The following is a 21,357-nucleotide window of genomic DNA, read 5'->3' as shown; positions in this document are numbered from 1 at the left end:
TGAACAGAGGAAGTTTTCTCTTATTTTGTTTTTCAAGAAATTTCATACGGCGCTTCAGACTTGACATAGGAGGGGTGCGGGGAATAACATTGTGGCCAAACTATATGTGCGCAAGAAATACATATTAGCTAACGTGCAAGAAATACTAATATTATGCTCACAAAATGCAGCTTAAATAGTAAAATCATAGCTGAACAGTTGTTAGCAAATTGAGAGGGAACTAGGGAAGTAAAGATACACTTTGCTAATCAAGACCTCATGTTGTTAATGTGAATTTTAAACATTATTAGTATTTCATGTGCACATGAATATATGAACTTTATACATACATGCAATGTAAGGTCCAGCAGAAAAAATAAAATCAAAAAAAAAAAAATATATATATATATATATATATTTTTTTTTTTTCTCCCTTTAATGTATTTATTTTGCTGGACCTTATAAAATGTTATATATACATTCTATATATAGTGTATGTATATTACATTACAGTATTACATTTATAACATAAATACACATACTATACATATTATATTTTACAATGTTTTGGCCTTGAATCGAATTATCACCAAATTAGTGGGGTTTTATCAAACCAATTTATACACAAGGTATAAATCAGTATAAGTTGGTTTGCTCAATACTGATTTGTCATTGTTTTATTTTTATTTATAATTAACTTGAATCATTTGGCTTTGTTGATCTTTGACCTATATGTGAATATCATCAGATGCGCAAATTAATATTTCATGCGCACATTATACCTATTCCACAATAATCATTTGTAACCAAAATGAAATTCTCATGTGAAGACATGAACAAAGACAGTTCATTTGTGTCCTAGGATGGCGCAAAAATACAAATTTGTGACGACTAATGCAGGAACAAAATACAGACGACTAATATTAATATCAGTTTTGGACAGTTGGGTGAGCAAATGGAACGCATAAGCTCTACAAACAGCAAGGAAGGAAAAAAAATATTGCCGTCTTTAATAAAAGTGCATTTCATTTGTTTACCAACATGTCTGAGTGGGTGCAAATATATATATAGTGGTCACAATTTAGGATTTTGAGACCACAAATTTGCATTTTGCACATGACACTTTAGCTATTTTATGGCCACAATATACTGTATATGCACACCAAATACATTTTTTGCGCACTTTATATATTTTCAGCAATGCCTCCGTGCTCTGAACTTTCCCCCAACTTGTACAGAAGTTGTTCATCTTGGCGATGGCATAGCTGGAGATGACACTTCCATTGCGCGCGCAGCACACGCAAAGAACACTAAAGGGGCTAAATTTACTACGTGACATGGGCTTCCCCCTGGGCAGCCATAAGCGGCGTTGACGGTGACCCTGAATTTCCCTTTTGGAGATTTACTACCACCATTCAAATGCTTAAGTGCAGATACAATGATCCTCTAATCGCAGGGGACGCTTTTCTGCCGCTCGGACAGCGGAGGTGAAAAAGGAATATAAATACTAACAACGGAGGCGTTGGGGGCCCACAGAGGCGGCGGATGGGCGATAAAAACGGGACACGAGGCCGTCAAAGCCAGCCTGGAGGCTGAAACGCTTTGGGAAAAATCAACACGCTTAAACGGACGGTTATTGCAATTTTTACTTGCTTTTATTTCCGCTGGAATGGCACTAATACTCAGTACATATTTTCTTATCGGGGTTCTTCAGCAATAATACTGTCATTTTTCTTAAACAATTGCTGATTATTGTTATTTTAACTAAGAATTGTGCTAAACAGCAGAATTGTTTGTTAAACTACTAATACAAGTGGTGACAAAAGTTTCCTTGGATTCAAACGGTCATATTTTGATTTTTTTTTAAGTAAATAATTATTGTAATTTCTAGAAATCAACTTTCTCACCAATGCCTTTATATGCTTTAAAAAAACAAGCTAAAATTAGAAGGGTAAAAATGTGCTGAGATTTTTTGTATTTTGGTATACCTTTTGAGATGTCAAAATCAAACACAAAATGTAAATACTTAAAAACTATCGTTCTATATTTCCATTTAAAAGGTAATAATTTGTATTACTTGTATTACAAAAATATTTTTCTTGAATAAATTGTGTGAATCCTAATTACAGACTAATTAAACACACACACACACACACACACACACGTAAAGTCAATGTAATTGCCAAAGAAGAAATGACGTGTAAAACAATTAATAATAAAAAAGGTATAACATAGTTTCTGGTTTTTGTTTTCAACACTATGGTAATCATGCTTAAATGTTATTTTAATGTTTCATACAATGTGAACATCACTAAGTACCATGCCTATGAAAAGTACAAATCAAAATCATGAAAAATAAATAACACATGTAATTGGGTTTGTAATCTCCTCTTTGAGCAAAAAGCCCATTCTAATGTGATTGAGTTTCTGTTTGAAATGTTTAAAGTTAAAAAACAAACACACAGCTTTGTCAAAACAGCGTTTCCAGCTAAGACATTCTCGCGCGCCAAAAGAATTTCCCTAATCCCCGTCCATTAACTATATGTCAAAAACTCCGCGAGTAAAGACAACAAAGGCACGGCGGCGCTGGCCCACTTGGCTCGGCCCGGCGTCGTCAAGAGGGATGCGTGGTCAACATCCTCCAATAAGTCCGCAAGGGCATGTTAATGAGTCTAAAGTGCTCATTAGAGTAACAATTAAACACACGGATCCCAGAGGCTTTGCGAGCGGGTTAAAGCGTGCGCGCCAGCGGCCCGGCGCCGAGCTCCCATCTCCATTTATTTCCCTAAGAAATCAGCGAGGCCACCTGGGCTTGGCATCGCAACTTCATTCATCTCCAGAAATGGATTCCAGTGGAGGGCAAAATCAAATTCTCATTAGCAAGGCAGCAGAGAAAGGAGGAGCGCGCGCGCGGGTGGGTACCTGGGAACGCTAACCTCTGCGTGAACCCGCCGCATCTGATAGTTTTGCTATTTGTCTGTGACATTGACAGCTCGGGGGGAGATTAGGACTTCCCACTTTGCATTCTGCCCGCGCCGCCTTACAGATGGACCGCAGTACAATTTCCCTCTGCCTTTTTCGTTTTTTTTCTTCTTTTTTTTCCACCCTCTCTCATCCGAGCGCTCGGAGAGTCGCACCGGAGGCGAGCGGCGGTTGTAATTAGAACGGGCGAGACGATAAAACAAAGCAAACGAGGAGCGAGGCTGCGTGAGACAAACTGGGAGGATGCAACCGCTGCACAGCAATTGTGTGTGTGTGTGTGTGTGTGTGTGTGTGTGTTGAGGGGGGGGGGGGGGGGGGGGGGGGGGGGGGTGATGGATACCCTTTGGTTAAATACGTCCAAATCCCCCCTTCAAGCCACTCTCGTCTTGCCAGCCAGTGTGAATGAGTGTGAGTGTGTGTGAGAGAGAGAGAGAGAGAGAGAGAGAGAGCACAAGATTAATAGTATAAACAGAGAGAGAGAGAGAGAGAGAAAGAGGAGGGGGCGAGCGAAGAAGACTATCAGCATCTGCAGCAGCAGCAGCGGCGGCAGCACAGTAGCCCCCAGGGGAACGCGGTGAACTTTTGAACCCTGATGGCGAACAGTCGCAGCCATGCAAAGCGCTTGTCGCCGCCTCGTAATGGCCGCCCGCCTCGCCGGGAAAGCGAGCGGAGGGGAACGAGCCGGCGTGGAGGTCATTAGCGTACTTGTCGCCTGCGTGGCAAACGAGCCGCCGCCAAACGCGGTCACAGCTGTGATCAGGTCGCAAACTTGTCGCAGACTAAGCCCGCGCTGGACGCGGGTACCTCGGCGAGGTTGACTTAAGTTCCAAAGATGACAAAATGGTTACACATACTGTATACACAAATCCCACGAGACCAGATATGCGACATTCAGTCAGTAAGGAGAAATGTGTCATGTAAAATAACGCCTCATATAAATTTTCCACTTTGGCCTATTTTTTTTTGCGGTGTTTACAAACCATTGTTGTTTAATCTGCCAATATCCCACCATCCTTTTCATCAACAATATGACGGAAATATTTTGCCACTTGGAAGTAATTAGAGTAACCTGTATTTTTCCTTAAAGGGACAATGTGTAAGATTTAGACTCTTTTTCATTACAGACAGCAGGAGGACCTGCATTTACCATTTTCCATAGCCATAAAAGACATGGCAGCCTCCGGAGGGGTGCCACCCCCCATGTAATATCATTTAATGATAACTAGAACTACGATTATTTTTAAAACATACTGTTAATCGTTAAGGTCGTTAAATTTACTATCATTTACTTTTTTATCATTTTTTTTTTTTAATGAAAAACGTTCTAAATCTTTCACATTAAGGGCTGCAGAAATTGAGAATTTGGGTTTATATATATATATATATATATATATATATATACACACATACATACATAGCTAGGCAAAAAACAAATAGAAACACAGAAAACTAACACAGTTCCACATCATTGTGAATGACATTTTTTTAAATCAACTTTTTTTGTTAAACATTTGAGTTAGCACGGTTTGTTCAAAAGCGATCGTTACGAACAGCAACTGTCAGGATTAATGTATGCAGATACTTTTTCCTCTATTAAACTGCCTTTGAAAGGTAATCTGCTCTCACCCGCTGAAAGAGCACTCAAGTGCTGCTAGCTAGCGGCTGATTTATGCTAGAGGCTGCACTAAACGCTGGCAACAGGCACCATACAATAAAACGCCAGAGTAATTAAGACGTTTTTTTAGCGCGGTGAATTGGTGATTGAATGTGATTTCAGAACAACGTTGTGCTGTTTGTATCGAACCGCGACTCATGATTCTCCAGCAGCAGCAGTTTTGTGTTATAAAGTCAGCCGTTGTTGCGACACGCTTCAGGGAAAAAAATTCTAAATACAACACTACTCTAGTGGGTATGGTAACATGTTTTTTTCCCCACTCATTCTCACCACAATTAGCAGCCTGTTTTGCTGTAAGAGCAGTAAAAGGCAGTGCATTCTCCTATGTTCTCCACTTTTAAAAAACTTATATATATATATATATATATATATATATCTCATGGAACTCTTCATCTCGCAAGATCTCGTTACATGAGATCTCATCCCATGCTTTGTAACTAGGTACAAAACATTAATTACTGAAATTATGTGCATTTTTCCAAAACCATGAGCTTATTTAGCATTGTGATTTAGTTCCAAGTTGTAGCATTGTCATAGGAATATTTTTTTTTTGATAGCATAAATGTTGAGCTAATGCTGGCTAGCTTTAAATGAACATGCATTCTTCTTCTTCTCAGTGATAAAAGTAAGCAAAAACTATTTTGTGTGTAGATGTCACTTCAAAGTCAAGCATCAAACCTAATCTCACGCTCTCAAAGTTCTCCGTAAGTCAACTTGGCGCCTCGCGAGGAGCCAGTTGGCAGCGAGAAGGTTGCTGATGGAGAACATTTCGCTTTTCGAGCGCACTGGCTCTCGTAACGCCGTTCCAAACTGGCAGCCTTTAGATTTAATATTCCATTTGCCGCCTCGCCGTAATAATGTTGTTACTGCAGATTGGCTGCTCGTATTCAAATGAGAAAGCCATGAGACATCACTTCACACTGGTTATAATGCCGCAAAATTCCTTGGCCAATACTGTAATTGCTGGAGGGAAGCCGGGCGTTCCTTAAATAGGCAGCAAAAACACCTGCCTTCACTCAATCGCCAAATATAGGACATGAGAGATCTCTACAGTTAATAAATACAAAGCGAGGCAGGTTTCGTTAAGGCAATCAAAATGGACACCTGAGCAACACTACCCGCGTTCTATAAAGTCTGAAAATCGTTTAATTTGAAAATGGAGGGTGTCACAATTCAAACAAGAATTTTTTTGTTTTTTTTTAGAAAGTAAATTGTTAACTGAATAAATGTACATCACTAAGAGCCTGGTAATACATAATAAAGAAATAATTTACAGTAACCCTTATTTGCTGTAAAACATATTTTTTCATTTTAAGTTCACCTTATTAAATCAAAGTTAACTGATTTTAAAATAAGAAATCTTCTGAAATTCCCATTATGTTATCATTCAGTATATTAATTTACGCAAAAAAATAATTAGCAAAAACGATTTAGCAAGATAGAAAACAGGCAAATATCAATAACTAGGACAGAGCAATAAATCAAATTCATTCGATTGATTTGTTGTTTTCAAAATTGGAGATTTGAAAGTTTTTAAATCGTAAAATGTTTTGCAAAAGTGGCAAAATGTTGAGTGCTTTGCAAGACATGTTTACAATAGTTGATGTCAACTTAACTCAGTCAGTGCTTGAATGAGTTAATTGTGACATTTAAGCAAGTTATGCACAAACTATGAATATTAAATTCATATTAAAAATAATGTAAAATCAGTATATGTTATTAGTGTCTAAATATTTTCCCATAGGATGTGTTTTTCACTATATCAAACAAATGTTTATTGGGTTTGTTTATTCCATTAAATTTGAATAAAATTGCAATTGCTCAAAATGATTGGTGAAAATCGCCCAGCATCAACTACCATTGATGATTATTAAGTGATTGATTAATCTGTTGTTGATCGTTCTGTTGAATTGTCTTTTCAAGAATGAGTTCATTTCTATTTCTTCACTCCAGAACAGGATTTTTTTTCTTGACTTGGCAGTGGAGAAAATGCTGTAACATTTTTTGGTGATCCATTTACTGGTTTGGTCATCAAAATGGCTATATAGCCCCCCCCAAATCCCTAGAAATCCCTGCAATTGTTTACATTTTCAAATGACCACATTCCAACGAAATTACAATGTCCCATCCCTGGCTGGTTGTTTTGAGAACAGGCCCGTAGGCTAGTCCTGCCATCCTTGGAATTTAATTGGTTGAGCCCCTGATTTATTGAGTGTGAAATTAAAATAAATAAAAAACAATTTTACACATTTAACATTTTAAAGGAATTGGTTAAATAAATCTAATAAAAATGTACATAATCATGAGTCTCTCATATTTGCTGAAATCTATTGTTATCTATTGGAGAATTATTGTTTCTTTTTTATTTCAATTATCATATTAAGTAAGCATTAATTGATTTGAAATATAAGAAAACTAGGAAATAAACACAATTAAAACTATTATTTTATATATATATATATATATATATATATATATATATATAAAAAATAATATATATATATATATATATATATATATATATATATATATATATATATATATATATATATATATATATATATATCCCCCCTTGAGGCCCAGCCTATTCATTAATGTCTATTTTGTCTCGCAAAAGAGCAAAGTTAATTGCATTCCACCCAAACACATGCCAGGATGTCCCCCGCTGTGGACACTAGGGCTTAATAGTGTAGTTCAAGGTAGTCCAAAGATAGAGACCAAAAACAAATGTCAACTAGAGTGGACACAAATAAATTGGCTTGGATCTCCAATTTCAAAATATTAGAATTAAATTTTTTTTTAAAACGAATGAATTCGATGCTTATCTGACGTTGGAATGACTGTGCCCATTTGTCCATTTTGAAAATGATTCTGTACCAGATCGTTGACACGAATATGTACAGTGTGCGCGTGTGTGGCAAATGACAAAGCCTTTTACCTCCGTGTTTATGTATTTAGATGTGCAGGAATGTGATGCATGCAAAAAAGGAGGGGTATGTGTGTATACATATGTGTGTGGGTGGGTGGGTGAAAAATGATGCACGGTGCATGAGCCCCAAATAGCCCAGCGCGAGGTGGAGGGCACGGTCGGCGTCAGACGAGGCCGCGGCGAGGACGCAGGCGCGCGGAGGGGTCAGCGGTGCGGTCAGCGGGTGAAACGCAGTTCACATTAGCATGCAGACAGCCGGCCTAACAATGGAGCCTCCATCTGTTCCCGTCAGCCATTACAAATCTGGTGTCAGGCGCTCCGCCGAAGACAACGGGCCGCCGCATCTCATCAAAGCCGGGCGACGGAGAACGCAGCCGTCCGCTTGGCACTCGCGCGCGGCCATTACTGAGAATGATTCATCCTCGCCCATGAGGAGCTCGCAAATATGAGGAAATGATCGGCAAAATAAGCACAGAGGTTACGTTGGGAGTCGCTCTACCGTAAAGTCAGGTCGCCATTTTGTAGCGCTGTTCCAATGTGCGGTGAGAATATGTTATCCTCTATATGATGGGTTCTCAAATGGCTGTTTGTGAAGGCATTTGAGGTACGTGAGATATTAACACGTTTTTGCAGGGATCAGCAAATCTAATGTTTTTTAAAGCCGCAAAAGGAACAGTTCTTTGCAAAGTAAGGGTAAACTAATTGGAACATGAAGCAAATTATTGCTAGATTGTGGTATAATGACTCCTTTGCAAAATGCTGTATGCCTTTGAGCTTTAAGTAGATGCACATTAGGGCTGTGCAATTTGTCATTTTAAAAATTGAAGATTTGAAAAATATTTTTGCCATCTTGTATTTTTATTTTTTATTTTAACCTTAATCTTTGCAAAAGTGGCAATAATCTGGTTAGGTGGTTTACAAGACATGTTTACAATTGGAACGTACCTAGATACTTGTAGCATTTAAAAGGATAATCCACGTTTTAGCTCATTTTCAAAGCAAAAAGTTAATATTTTGTCTATAATTAACTCTGAGAAGTACCAGACAATTTTCGACAATCCCTTAGCCTAAAAAAAATACATAAAAATAAAACACAAACACAACTAAGCAATGACAAAATGACATCTTTAGTACAAAATGAGTTAATTTGAGTAACGACCAATCAATCGTGCTTCAGCTTCTGAACGTCACATGACCAACAGGTAAGCCATGATTGGTGGTTAGATAAGCACTAATGATTTTATTTTCAGTTGACAACAAGTAAAAAAAAACATATTTTTAAAGGTATTAACGGTACATAAAAAATAATCATAGTTTGTCAAATCAATTATAGACAAAATATTAGTGTTCAAGATGGTCAATTAATGCACTCATAATCATAAGCTATGAACATTAATTAAACTAAGATTATGTTAAACCTGATTATAAAGCAGTATTCATTCGATTCGTCAGAATAATTAACAACTTTTTCCCAAATAAATCAAACGTTTAAATAAATGTTTGTTGCGTTTAATGCTTCTCTTAAAATTGATTAAATTAAAATGGCCAGAATGACTGATGACAACTGAAATTTGGCCAAATCGCCCAGTGCTAATGCAGTCATTGGTGACGAACATTTGCTGAGTAAAATAAGCAAAGAGATACTAAATGTAGCTCCAGTTCATTTAGAAGTCATTTTTCTTATCCAAAAATGCTTTGCACTTATGAAAAGGGCACTTTGCTGAAAAATATGCCACATATTCCAAAAAGGTTGCCAAACATTGCCCCATATCATGGCTATACCATATCCCACAATGTATTTTTTAAAGTAGTGAATATTAATGCTCACTGGGAAAAAAAAGTGCATGACATAATGCCTCCATATGGAATTAAAAAAAAAAAAAATCAGTTTTGGGGGTACTAACTCTCAGTATGAGACAAGATGTGGCAAGAGTAATCAAATCAGATTAAAAAAAAAATACTAATGCTTTATTCAAAAATAGCATATTATTTCAAATAAAGCATGCACAAATGCGTTCTGTTAATGATTTTATCCAAATTAAGAAAAATTGTGATTTTTTTTGCATGTTTGTTAATATTTATCTTTAATCAATGTAAAAAATCAGTATTATAAATCTAAGGCTTTGCACAATTACGCAAGATCTCAAAATGATGAACCAACATAATCACTTTGATCGATGACTTGCCAGTTACTCATTGTGGGTCTTTTTATTTGTAAGAATTTTGTGAAATGCACTCACTTTAAATCTATTTATTGTTATTGGAATGTATGTCGCAACTCAAGACTCGAGGACTAGATCCGGCCCACCACACAATTTTATGTGGCCCACAAAGATCAAAACTTGTCAAAAAATGTCAACTTCCATGATTCTTGCGAAAATATGTTCTCAAATTCCATATTTTCAAGTGTAATAAATAATAATGCTGTGCAAGATATTTTCTAACCCTTTTTTTTTCCAGTAACTTGAAGAGCAATTGAACAAACTTGGATCCTGATTCCAAAATGAATAATCCATCTAATCGAAGTGTATTTGTAAAACCATTTACTTGGTTTCACCGTCATGACAAAGCAGCCTGCAATAAAAATTAATTTGACACCCCTGATGTATCTTTTTGCTGAATATTGATTACACAAGGTAAACTAGCTGACGTTGATCCAGAGCGCTGTAATTATGCAACAGCAATGACATAATTAAACACGCGCCCCAAAATTATTTTTCATTCGACTCATGAGTGAATTATATCGTCCGCTTGATAAAAATCTCAATATAGTGATTAAGAAGTAGAAAATGAGTGAATGATTCCCCCCACGCAAGATATGAGCGCAACTCCTTCCAGTCCAATCAAATACATCCCAGGGGAATTTAAATGAGCACCGCCTGACGTATGATGTCACTGATTTTCATTAAGTGTTTTTTTCCCCCCTGCATGAAAGTGCACCCAGTGAACACAAGTTGAACTTTGAACTCCACATGCCCTTTGGCTGAGGACACAAGCCATTCACTACGCTAACACCATCATGAGAAAGAATCGCACAGTGCCAGAGGCGCCTCTCCGGGAAGCAAAGGTTGCGCTTGTTAATGCCGCGCTAAAATGTTTACGTTTCAAGTCCGGCTATCTGATGTTGTTTGATTTGGGCCAAATTGCTCATTGGGGAGCTAATTGGCTATCGTTCACGTTTAACACTGACAACGGTGACGCGCGCTGGCAAAGGTTTCGAAAAAGCGGTTACAGCAAAATCGGAAAATGGCTATATGTCGCCCATTGCTAGACGACGTGGTGGTTGGAGCTTGCGAGATGCTGCCGAGAAAAAGAGGCCAAAAACCTTGTTTATGATACATTGCCTTATGTTTAGGCTCAATTGGTTTGTTGTCTTAGGGACCGCTTCAAAAAAGTCAAACTGAATGCTGCTAACTGAATACATTAGGTTTGTATCAATTCAAGGTTCATTTGCAATGCCTTTTAGTGTAAGCCTAACCTATTGGCTACAGTATACAATTGGATATAAAATGTAAAAAAGTATATATACATATACACACACACACACACACACACACACACACACACACACACACACACGCACACACGATTAAGTATAGGGCCAAAACTCACTTTAGTTCAAGAGACTGGCTAGCCTTATTTTAAGGTATTGGGTCATTGTGAAGGCTGTCGATACCAACCACTGATACTTTATTAATTCAATCCTTAATGCATTTTTTTTGAAAGAGTCCAGACATTCATTCCTAGGTACTTATTTACATTATAAAAAAAAAAAATGTTTGGTTGAAGGTTAAAAATGGCTGAGAGTAAATGAATGAAGTACTGCACTAAAGTAATCAATTACTTCAGATAATTAAGTACAGAAGTAATAGATTGCTTTAAGAAAGTACGTGCTCAATTAATCCATATTTTAGGTAATGCTTTTGTATTTAAATACATCAGGAGAGGACATTGAAAAAAATAAAGCTTATTAAAAAGCAATTGGACTTAAAAAAAAATCCATCCATTCATCCATCCATTATTCTGACCACAATATTTTTGAAAATGTAACATTTTTCAAAGGATGTTAGTTTTCAATGACCTTAACATGCATGTTCATTCAAAACACGTGAAGAAGCTCAATGCAATGCAAAACCCGCAGTCGAAACCACGGCCTCTGAACCTCGAAGCAAATGTACTAGCCGCTCATCCACCACGCTGCTATTTTAAAGAAAATACTACAGGAAAAAAATACGATCATCCAGCCCATCTGCAGCATTTTCCCTACCTCGGAGACGCAAGATTTGACGTAGCCATATTTGACGACAACCAGCTGGCATTAATGAGCAGCGTGCTAAAACCACCAGAAACATTTCCCTCTCTGTGCGCACAAAATAGTCTACATGTGCTCCCTAAAAAAAATAAATAAAGAAAGAAATGGGCACCAGACGCACCCAAGTCTATAATGCCCACCTGCGGCATGTCAAGGGCGATTAGCTGGCGCAGCGAATTGGGAATACAAAAATTCTGATGAGGAGGGAGGGAGTAAGATGGAGGGAAAGATTGATAAAGCCAGAGAGGGACAGGACACACATGGCCCCTCAGGTACAGTGTTGTATTTCAAACCCGCTTGTGAAAGAATAGAGGGGCCGGGGCTCAATCAATCACAGGCTGCGTTAGCCCACAGCTACGCAGCCTACCGCCTGTGTGGCCCGCCAACAACACGCAACCACCACCGGGGGGCGCTCGAGCTCACCAATCAGGCCAGTGAGGGAGCAGCGGTAGCCCACCTGCTCACTGGCCAATAGCGGAGGGAGGGGGTTCAAGGGAGGAGTCGGTGATGTCACGGAGGTATGGCGTGATCTGTTTTCTCAAATTAGGACAACAATGTGCGCTTCCTGTGGAGTGAAGAGGCCATCTGAGAGGGTGTTAAAAGTGCAGCCAGGCAGCTTTCTCAGAGGAAACGAACAATAACTCTTCCTTTTAATTGCCTCGCTCCATCTATAACACACACGCGCGGAGGGTGAGACGGTGGGCACTTACACTCAGCCGCTCCTTCGTCCTGATTGTCGGAGGCCAGCGAAGCGTCGTCAGACGGCGCGGAGCGGCCCAGGCTGGAGCTGCGGTTGTCGTCAGAACCGTCTTCTTCCCTGGAATCGGCTGAATGGGGCAGCGGAGGACAGGGAAGTCAGCATTGGCTGGCTAAAGGAAGTACTTGAGTATAAGTACTCAAGTATAAAAGTACTGACCTGACTTCTTCATTGAACTACAAAAATGAACAGATTCTGAAACGTACTGAAGACCAAAAATAATTTTCCTGTTATTTACATACAATATTAACGTTTAGAATGTGAACTGCGGAAACAAAAAAAGCTAATTTAGCTAACTGAAAAAGAAAAACGGACCTTTCTGGTCTTTTTTTTAATTAGATCTGTCCACACACTGGCTATAATGGGTTACCCTCCAGAGTCCACTCCAGATTCCCCTTCTCACAATCCCCCACCCCCAGTGTGACATGCGCGCACTCAGGGCCAACAACGAGCCACTCTAAAATCAGCCATTGCAGCCTGAAACCAGTTTGCCAACGGGGTGCTCTTAAGCAGCAGTTAAGAGTATCTTTAGGGGCACACGAAAGCACTTCAGGGGGTACATAAGATTTTAACATTTCTGAGGGTATCGGCACATTGAACAGAAACATTATGTTAACCTTTTCAAATTAAGAGCAGACCGATTGGAACATGAAGCAACTTCTGCAAAAAGATGTTATAGGGACTCCTTTGCAAATTGTTGTGAGCCTTTATTTTGGTAACTTTTAAACATGATGTCAGGAGCGCTGCAATTTTCCAGTAAACAAGCCAGAAATGGTACAAACCTACGCAAAGCATTTTTGGATAAACAAAAATATAGTACTGTGCCTCCTACATAGTTCTGTCTCTTCACATTTTCAGCAGGTATCTTCATTACGTAAATATTTTTTTTAAATATTAGTACTTTGCTACATCACACCATCTTAGTGGGGCTTGCAAACATTCACTCCACTAGGTTGTTGCTAATGGCATGTGCACACGCATGATACTTACAGCGGAAGGGGAATTCCTGAGGGTTTCTGCGAAGAAAAAAAAAATATCAAGTCAGCTTCTTAAGTTAAAGACCACAAAGCCAGCGCATACGCTTTGTATCACAGAGTTTCCGGACATTTTCCTTACTACAGATTTTGCTACTATCGCGTTCACAAATTGAATCAAATTAAAAGAAAATAAGAAAAAGGTTCTCTTGCATGAGATCTTTAAAAAACTGATAACCGCAATAGGCAACAAGCCATTAGACTCAATGAGTTCATCTGAATGTCACAAACTGTGTTTAAGGCAATTACAGCACCAATTAGAGTTCTTGTTCAGTATTAGCAGAAAACATTAGATAATTGGGCCATGAAATTAGACCGTGACGCTTGAGTGGTCCTTTCAAAAATTAAAAAAAAAAAAAAGGGGGGGGGGGGGGGGGGGGGGGGGGCTAACTACTGATGATGTCAACGTTTACCTCACGTGCACCACCCTGAAATTATTCAGTAGGACTTTGCGGGTTTCGGAAGCATTTTCACTCAGCTGCTCGTCCTGAAGGATCTCGGCTACAAAAAGCTCGCAGTCTGAACACAAAGGGAGAGAGAAAAAGGAAAGATCTTATATTGTTAAAACGACGGTAAGAAGTGTACTCAACAGACCTTAGATCCATTAGGAAAATGAGAAAATGGTGCTTATTGTGTTCATATTTGGAATGTGACTATTCTTTGATACATGAACGCACTTGGGGCTAATATCATAAAGTTAAAAGCAAGTACTATCATAATTAACTCTATAATCTCTTTTACTTAATGATCATTAAAAGAGACATTAAAAGTGTCAGTGGCTTTTTTTCCTTCACCATGCAAGGCACGATGCCCATTTGATTTTTTTTTTGTAAAATCAGATTTTTTCAATGTATGTTTCTACAATATTTAATAAAATAAAAATGTGACTCAGAATGCTTCTGTAAAGTCCAATTTATACCCAGTTGGTGCACAAAAAAAATCTCGATTATAATGTTACACTTTAAAGGGGCAATTTGTAAGATTTAGACTGTTTTTCATTAAAAAGGAATAAATTAAATGATTATAAATTTTAAAAACTTGCAAATAAATGTATTCTTAATGACCAACAGTATGTTTTAAATATAATGGTGGGGCTAGTTAATATTAAATCATATTACATGGGGGGGTGACACTCCTCCGGAGGCGGCCATGTCTGTTATAACTAGGGACAATGGTAAATTCAGCACTTCCTGCTGTCCGTAATGAATAACGGTCTCAATCTTACACACTGTCCCTTTAAGTGATTTTATTTTCAAATCATACAATTTCCACACGGGCATGAAAAAAATTAGAAATAACCTGCCAGTGTTAGCATCGCTTAAATTATGTGAAAAATTTACAGGGTTTCCGACTGCATAGACATGTTGGACATTCCAGTACATTTTTCAGTTCAATTTAAGAGCAAATTAATTGGAAGAAACAACTCGTGTACTCCAGCCCATTTTGTTTATTGTAAATTTCTCAAGAGACTCCACAAATAAATGTAAGGTATATTTTGCATATTTATCATTGCTAAATTATCCTTTAGTGACTCCTCTGCACAACGTTGTATGCATTTATGAATACAATGTATTGATGAGATTACAATTTATGAATACATGAGCTACAGTATATTATAAAAAAGCCCAGATATCATTAAACGTTCAATGAAAAAAAGCTCAATAAATCGGAAAAAAAGGCACAGCACTCTGTTTTGTTTTTTTCAACCAAAAATACTTTTCATTGGTTAAGGGGGTACTTGGAAAAAAATAAATGAATAAATACACAGGAGGTGTACCATTGAAAACAGGTTGAGAACAACCGTTCTAAATGATGCCGCATGTTACAGACAGCAAATAAAACTGGTGGAAAAAAAAAAAACAGGTTGGCCAACATCTCTAATCTGATTTGATTCTCTCTCACCCTCAGTCATATCTTGACACATGCAAATGTATGTCCAAAGGCCTAGAGCTTTAGCCTGGGTGTGAATGATGTACTTATTCATTTTGTTCTGGATCACTTCCAATCCACTATGGTGCCATGTATCACATTATATTTTTACTCAGTCACTTCAATCACTTAAGATTTAAAAATAGTGTATTAAAAAAAACAAAAAAAACAAAGCAGAGCAACTTTACCATCTAGTAGTCTCCTGATGTCATTTGGAAGGGTCCCCATTCCTGAAATCCACAAGTGCAACACCGTCTGGACTGGCAGCGCTCGACGAGACTTCCTATTGCCTTTTACCCCGCACACCCGACCCGACGTCCTGTTACAGCGTTGACACAGAAACAAAAACCACCTGCGCTCCGAAAGCCAACTTCCGTGCCAGTAGCATCGAGGTGCACATGCGACTGTGCATTATGGGGGCGTGGACGCAAGATGATAACTTCCTGTGGTTTCTCAGTTGATGCTGACAGCAGGGTTGACAGGAAGTGAAGGCCCGAGCTCGTCCTACAGCATCAAGCCATAGAAAAGTTAAAAAAAAAAAAAAAAAAAGAAAGAAAAAGTATAGAAGAAAAATTTAGGGTCTCCCTTCCTATGTTGCTTATATTTACTTAAAACACCATTTAACATTTAACATACAGTATAGCGCAGACCTTTACTAAGACTAAACCATTCTCTACAAGTAAGGAGGTGACATTATAGCAAACTGAGTGTTTCAAATGGCCAAAATAATATTTAATTACTTCTAAGGCCTTTATAGCTTCTGGACACAATTTTCATTCTTCCTTGTGTCATACACTATTCTACAACAATATTTTGAAGAAAATGTTTACGTGATTTGTGCAACCTGCTATTTGGAGCTGTCCTAACTTACTGGTATGCAAGTCAAAACTAATTATATGAATACCTCATTACAATAAAGTTAGTCCAAGACTGTAGCATTAAGGTTTATATTTTAGCAGATATTTGTATCGTTATAAATCTTTTCAATTAAAATCTCAGCCTTCGGGCTTATTTGAATGATCAGCTTGAATGGCTATGAAGCAAAATAGAGCTAAAGTAGTGCAGTGCATTACGCAGGGTAGCTACAGAGAAATTTTTGTTTATATCACTTCTATTGCATAAATGTAAACAAATTGTAAATAAATTTAAACTTCTACACACCTTAAATAATGTCATGACGTCACTTATCGTGGTTATGTTTCTACTGCGTTTTTTGCGTGAGTTTGATTTAAACACCTCAAACATCCGCATTTGACGAACCCAAACTTTCGGTCGTCTTTTTAAATGTAACAAATGCATTTGATATGTACAAGCATTAGGCCATTTACACGTAGTTTTAATAAGCTCGAACTTACCTTAATTGCTTCCTAATTGCATTGAAGTCCCGTTTGAGCACCAACGCCATTTTGGGTTGTTTGCTATATGAAAAGGCCAGGTGTGATGGGTGGGGCTAAAACGGTACGTCATTGAAACGTAAGACCCACGTGACCATTCAACCCAGAATTTTTTAATTTTTAAATAAATACATTTAGAAGTTAATCAAATTTATAATAAAGATACTACCGGCCAAACTGTCACCCAACGCAATTTTAAATTCGTGTTTTATCTTAATTAGGTTAGTTACACATATCCAAATTATCATCTATAATTTTTATCCACCTGTTTCATTAGAGGTCTTTTTTGTCGACTGTGCGCTCTAGTTAAACTACTAAAACATCAATGTCTTGTTAAGTCCTGCCAACCTTACACCGAACAATAAAAAAAAGCTTTGCAAGTATTGATGTTCGAACATACTGGACGGTCTTCCTGTTTATTTGAATGTTGCGTTCATAGAACTGGGAAATTTTAATTATAAGACTTCGTCTTTCAATTACCATACAAACATACATTATTAACCGATTGCAGACAATGTTCAGGTGTACATTGCCACCTATTGTACAAGAGTTGGTAACACTCAGAGATAATGGCTGCGAAACATTTCACAATAAAATGGCTGCCCTAGAATGTTTAACCTGGAGTGTATACACCCAGTGAATGTTTTTAAAGACAGAATTTGTTGCACGAGTTTATCCATTGGGATGTTTTTTGTTTTTTGTTTTTTTTTAAATAATGATGACGACATACTGCTGCTTTGGGCACATTTATTCACTTATAGTGGGTATAACGGCGTTCAAAACCAGCTACCATGCAGATTTGCGAGCTGATTTGTCTGCAAGTGGAAAACGCAAAACCTACTCTTTTTCAAATAATGGCTACTACTGTGTGTTTAGAAATTACACTACAGCGACTATTGTTTGGTCTCCGTCTTAGCCGATTAGGTTTTGAGAGGATCCATACATTGCCTTCACCGAGAAGAGCACATATTAGCAAATGCTTTAATAGATTTAATTCCCTCTCCCTGGGTTTAAATCATCGTATTGACCATCTTGATGGCTCTCCAATGTGGGCTGAGAAACTAATTAGGATATTTGTGACAACACAAGCTTCTCTAAATTGGTCCCTCACAGTATCTGAACCATGATTTATACTAGCGGTACATGTGTGACAGAACACAAACAGTTTGAACGAGTTGGGAGAGTGTAAAATGAATAGAACACACAGTGGGCCTCGCCTATCGTTTTTATTGATCGCAACACAAGTGACGCACAGCAAGGGAAGCCGTCAAATGACCGCAGCTCAATCACTGCGCCAACCCCGGCTAAGCTTTTCATTTTCTTTTTTAATATGGAACTTAATCGTCTGGCTTTGCACGTCCTTGCTTGGATACTGGGAGCAGTGAAGAATCATCCAGAAATTTCCACAACAATGGAAGCATATAATTGTCTTAATAAGATGAACAATGAAGATTGAGGGTCATTAGGGTTTTAGTTCAACCCCTTTATTGACTATTTAATGAGAAGGTGTGTCCTCGGGCCTTTGTTGATGCCGTGTAGTGGATTTTCTTGCTTCACCTCAGTGTTTTATTAAATGTAAACAGTGAACTGGGGTGTATTTTTCAGGCCATTTACAAATACTGTAGGTAAAAACAATTCACAATATAGAGAGACCATAAAAAACATTTTTCATAAACGCGACCTACTCTTGAATGATTAGTCAGAATAGATAAATGTTTACGTAAATGATAAAGATTTTTTATATGTCTTCAATATGTCGCAGGAGCTAAAAGATTAAAAATGTCATCAAAATGTATGAAAATGTGGGATTAGTTGACGATGTGCATCATTGCTAATATGTTTTTTTGTCCGACTAGCTAGCTAGTATCTATGGGAAGCCATTTTGTTTCGTGCTTTCAGCTGAGCCGTGTTTTCAAGTCGATAACAATTTTCTGAAAGGCCGCCCCCTAAGTAGGACAAAAATGAGAATATTTTTGACTTGACTTCCCCTTAAAACGAATTGGAACTTAATAATACATTTTAAAAAGCCATTTGAACATTAATTAATGCTTTTTAAAGTGATATCTTATGCCTGTTGTCACTCATGTGCACAGTTCAAAAACTTGGAAGCAAAGAGTGCTTGCTTCAAGCTGTCTGATTGATTATTTGATTGACTAAATAATTCACCATTAAAATAATCGTTAGTTGCACGCTTAAATCATTTTATTTAAAAATGTAAATATAATATGAAATACCGCCTGGTGGAAATGCAAAGCATAGCAAACAAATCATAAAAAAATGCATTGTCAAAAAGAATTATAAAGAAATTTAAAGTGAGTTTTTAAAAAGAAATCAGCTTGACTGACCGACAAAATAATCGACTCAAGTAATTCAAAAATTATTTGCAGGCCTAAACCAATTATTACATTGCAAAAATATTGCACGAACTTAATATTAACATATGGAATGTTATAGACAGGCTCAGAAAAGTATGCATTGACATTTCAGCAATAATAAACTTAGTTGTTACTTTACCACAAAGAAGAATGACATACATTCTTCTTGTTGCCCTTGCTCTTAACTCATGAAATGCCAAGTAGGACTTATGTCGTCCATTAGAATAAAGCATTCACTGCCAAGGACGAGTTATGCTGTTCGATATCTTTTTTTTTCATTGGTTGTATTTGATACCGGTCTTTTGAGCTAGCTGAAGCAAAAATGTTTGTGCGAAAGTAACTGTTCACACAAATAGCAATTTTGCGTCCAGTCTTTCCGATTTTCAAAACCCGATGATAAACAATTCCTTGTAACCTGCAGTTTATGAAGAACCGTACATTATATTCATTCATCTATTTCTTTTTGGTTTTCATGCTAAGCGCATTAGGATGACGGCCTCGTTCCCCACAGGAAGCCGCGGGGTCAGGCCGAGTTGAGTCCCGCGTGGAGATTGTCCCCGCGCTGACCTGCGCCTGACTTGGCCTCCCAGCAAAAAGCCCCTGTGAAGGTGAGAGGAACTAGGGTCCCCTCCCTTGGAAAAAAGGTTCCCTCCCCTTGACAGCTCCACAGAGCCGCAGCCACCTGCCTGCTGGGTCGGCCCCATATGAAAAGGGAAGCCCTTTGTAATCCGACGGGGATTACACCAGGCAACAATGCGCCGCTGAAAGAGCGACAAAAGCCCTGTATCAAACGCCGCTGAGGGGGAGCCGGGCTATGATCTCCCACTACTACCAACGCTGACTCCTTAGCCAGCTCTCATCTCACCGAGAGGCTCCCCCGCAGCCCGCACCCCCCATTTTGGATTGACCAACTCTGTCCTCCTCCTGCCCTCTCATCTTTGGGATCTGGCCTTTTATCAGCGCATTCCTTTTCATTTGCATTGCGGTGTGGGGAGGGACAGCGGGTCTCTCTGATCTGATAGCGCCAGGAAAGACAGTCAGGAGGTTCCTCGGGGCACGCTGGGTGTTGAGGTGTGTGTCTGTGTCCTATCTGAGCTACGCGCACACACTCCTGCATCACAGTGCATTCTCTAAGTAGGTGGGTTCCCAACATTGTTGACTCCAAACTTCTTCATGTACACTAATGTACACTTCATGTACACTAATATATATATATATATATATATATATATATATATATATATATATATATATGTCCCTATCAGAAAAACATGTACAAAGCAGAAAATCACACACACAAAAAATAACGTTACTTGGTGACTAGCTTTGTATTTTGAGCAGATTAGGTTACTTAAAATCAAGGTTTAATATAATATTTTGATCTTGAAGTTTGGATTCAGAATTGATTTTAGGTGGATCTGAATTTAAAAAAAAAAAAAAAGCAACGATCCAATCCACTATTTGGGTTATACTGCATCAAAACAGCCCATTATTTGCGGTTGTCATATCAGCAAATATTGGGTTGTTTTGGGTTGTATTGGGATTAAACTTGGATTTGGGACTGAGAATTCTTCCTCTTCTTATGGTAAACTGTTAGATTATTAAAATAATTTGTCACAAAATGGACCAAACTATTACTTGGGTCACTTGAACTAAATTGGGGTTGTTTTTTGGCACGACACCCCGGACAAAAAATGTTTTTTTGTGTGTGTTGTCAAACTCAGAAACTTAGGTTAAATTGATCCAAGTAGCAGGTCTTTCAAATTGTGACCAAAATATGGTTGTTGTGAAGCTGTTTCAAGATTATAAAACTTGTTGGTGATAAATATGTCATTTTTAACCAAACCTTTGCAAACCTTTCTTATAAAAACAGTTGTGTTAAAGAAATCACCCAATGTGTGTCAAAACAGGACTGAATTACTTTGTGAGATCAAAAGTTTAGTTTGAAACAACCCAGGTATTTTTCTGTAAGAACAACCTAAAAAGTTGTG

General features: G+C 38.0%; 1 protein-coding gene across 1 annotated transcript in view; it reads right to left on the bottom strand.

The window, feature by feature from the left end:
* skap1 (src kinase associated phosphoprotein 1) overlaps positions 1 to 17,383 on the bottom strand; it is a 46,035-nt gene extending 28,652 nt beyond the window's left edge. Inside the window, exons 1-7 of the mRNA XM_088439200.1 lie at positions 17,257 to 17,383; positions 16,953 to 17,047; positions 15,950 to 16,101; positions 15,786 to 15,827; positions 14,082 to 14,187; positions 13,625 to 13,650; positions 12,588 to 12,704 (exon numbers count right to left, since the gene is read on the bottom strand). Coding sequence (XP_088295326.1) covers positions 12,588 to 12,704; positions 13,625 to 13,650; positions 14,082 to 14,187; positions 15,786 to 15,827; positions 15,950 to 16,101; positions 16,953 to 17,047; positions 17,257 to 17,265 — 547 coding nt within the window. The 5' untranslated portion in view covers positions 17,266 to 17,383. The remainder of the gene's footprint in view (positions 1 to 12,587; positions 12,705 to 13,624; positions 13,651 to 14,081; positions 14,188 to 15,785; positions 15,828 to 15,949; positions 16,102 to 16,952; positions 17,048 to 17,256) is intronic.
* Between the last annotated feature and the right edge of the window lie 3,974 nt (positions 17,384 to 21,357).

Source organism: Hippichthys cyanospilos, chromosome 17 (assembly GCF_059441005.1).
Source record: "Hippichthys cyanospilos isolate Australia breed blue-spotted pipefish chromosome 17, RoL_Hcya_1.0, whole genome shotgun sequence".
Taxonomy (NCBI): Eukaryota; Metazoa; Chordata; class Actinopteri; order Syngnathiformes; family Syngnathidae; genus Hippichthys; species Hippichthys cyanospilos.
The sequence above is the reverse complement of the archived record's forward strand: the minus strand, read 5'-3'. Positions and strand labels throughout refer to the sequence as shown.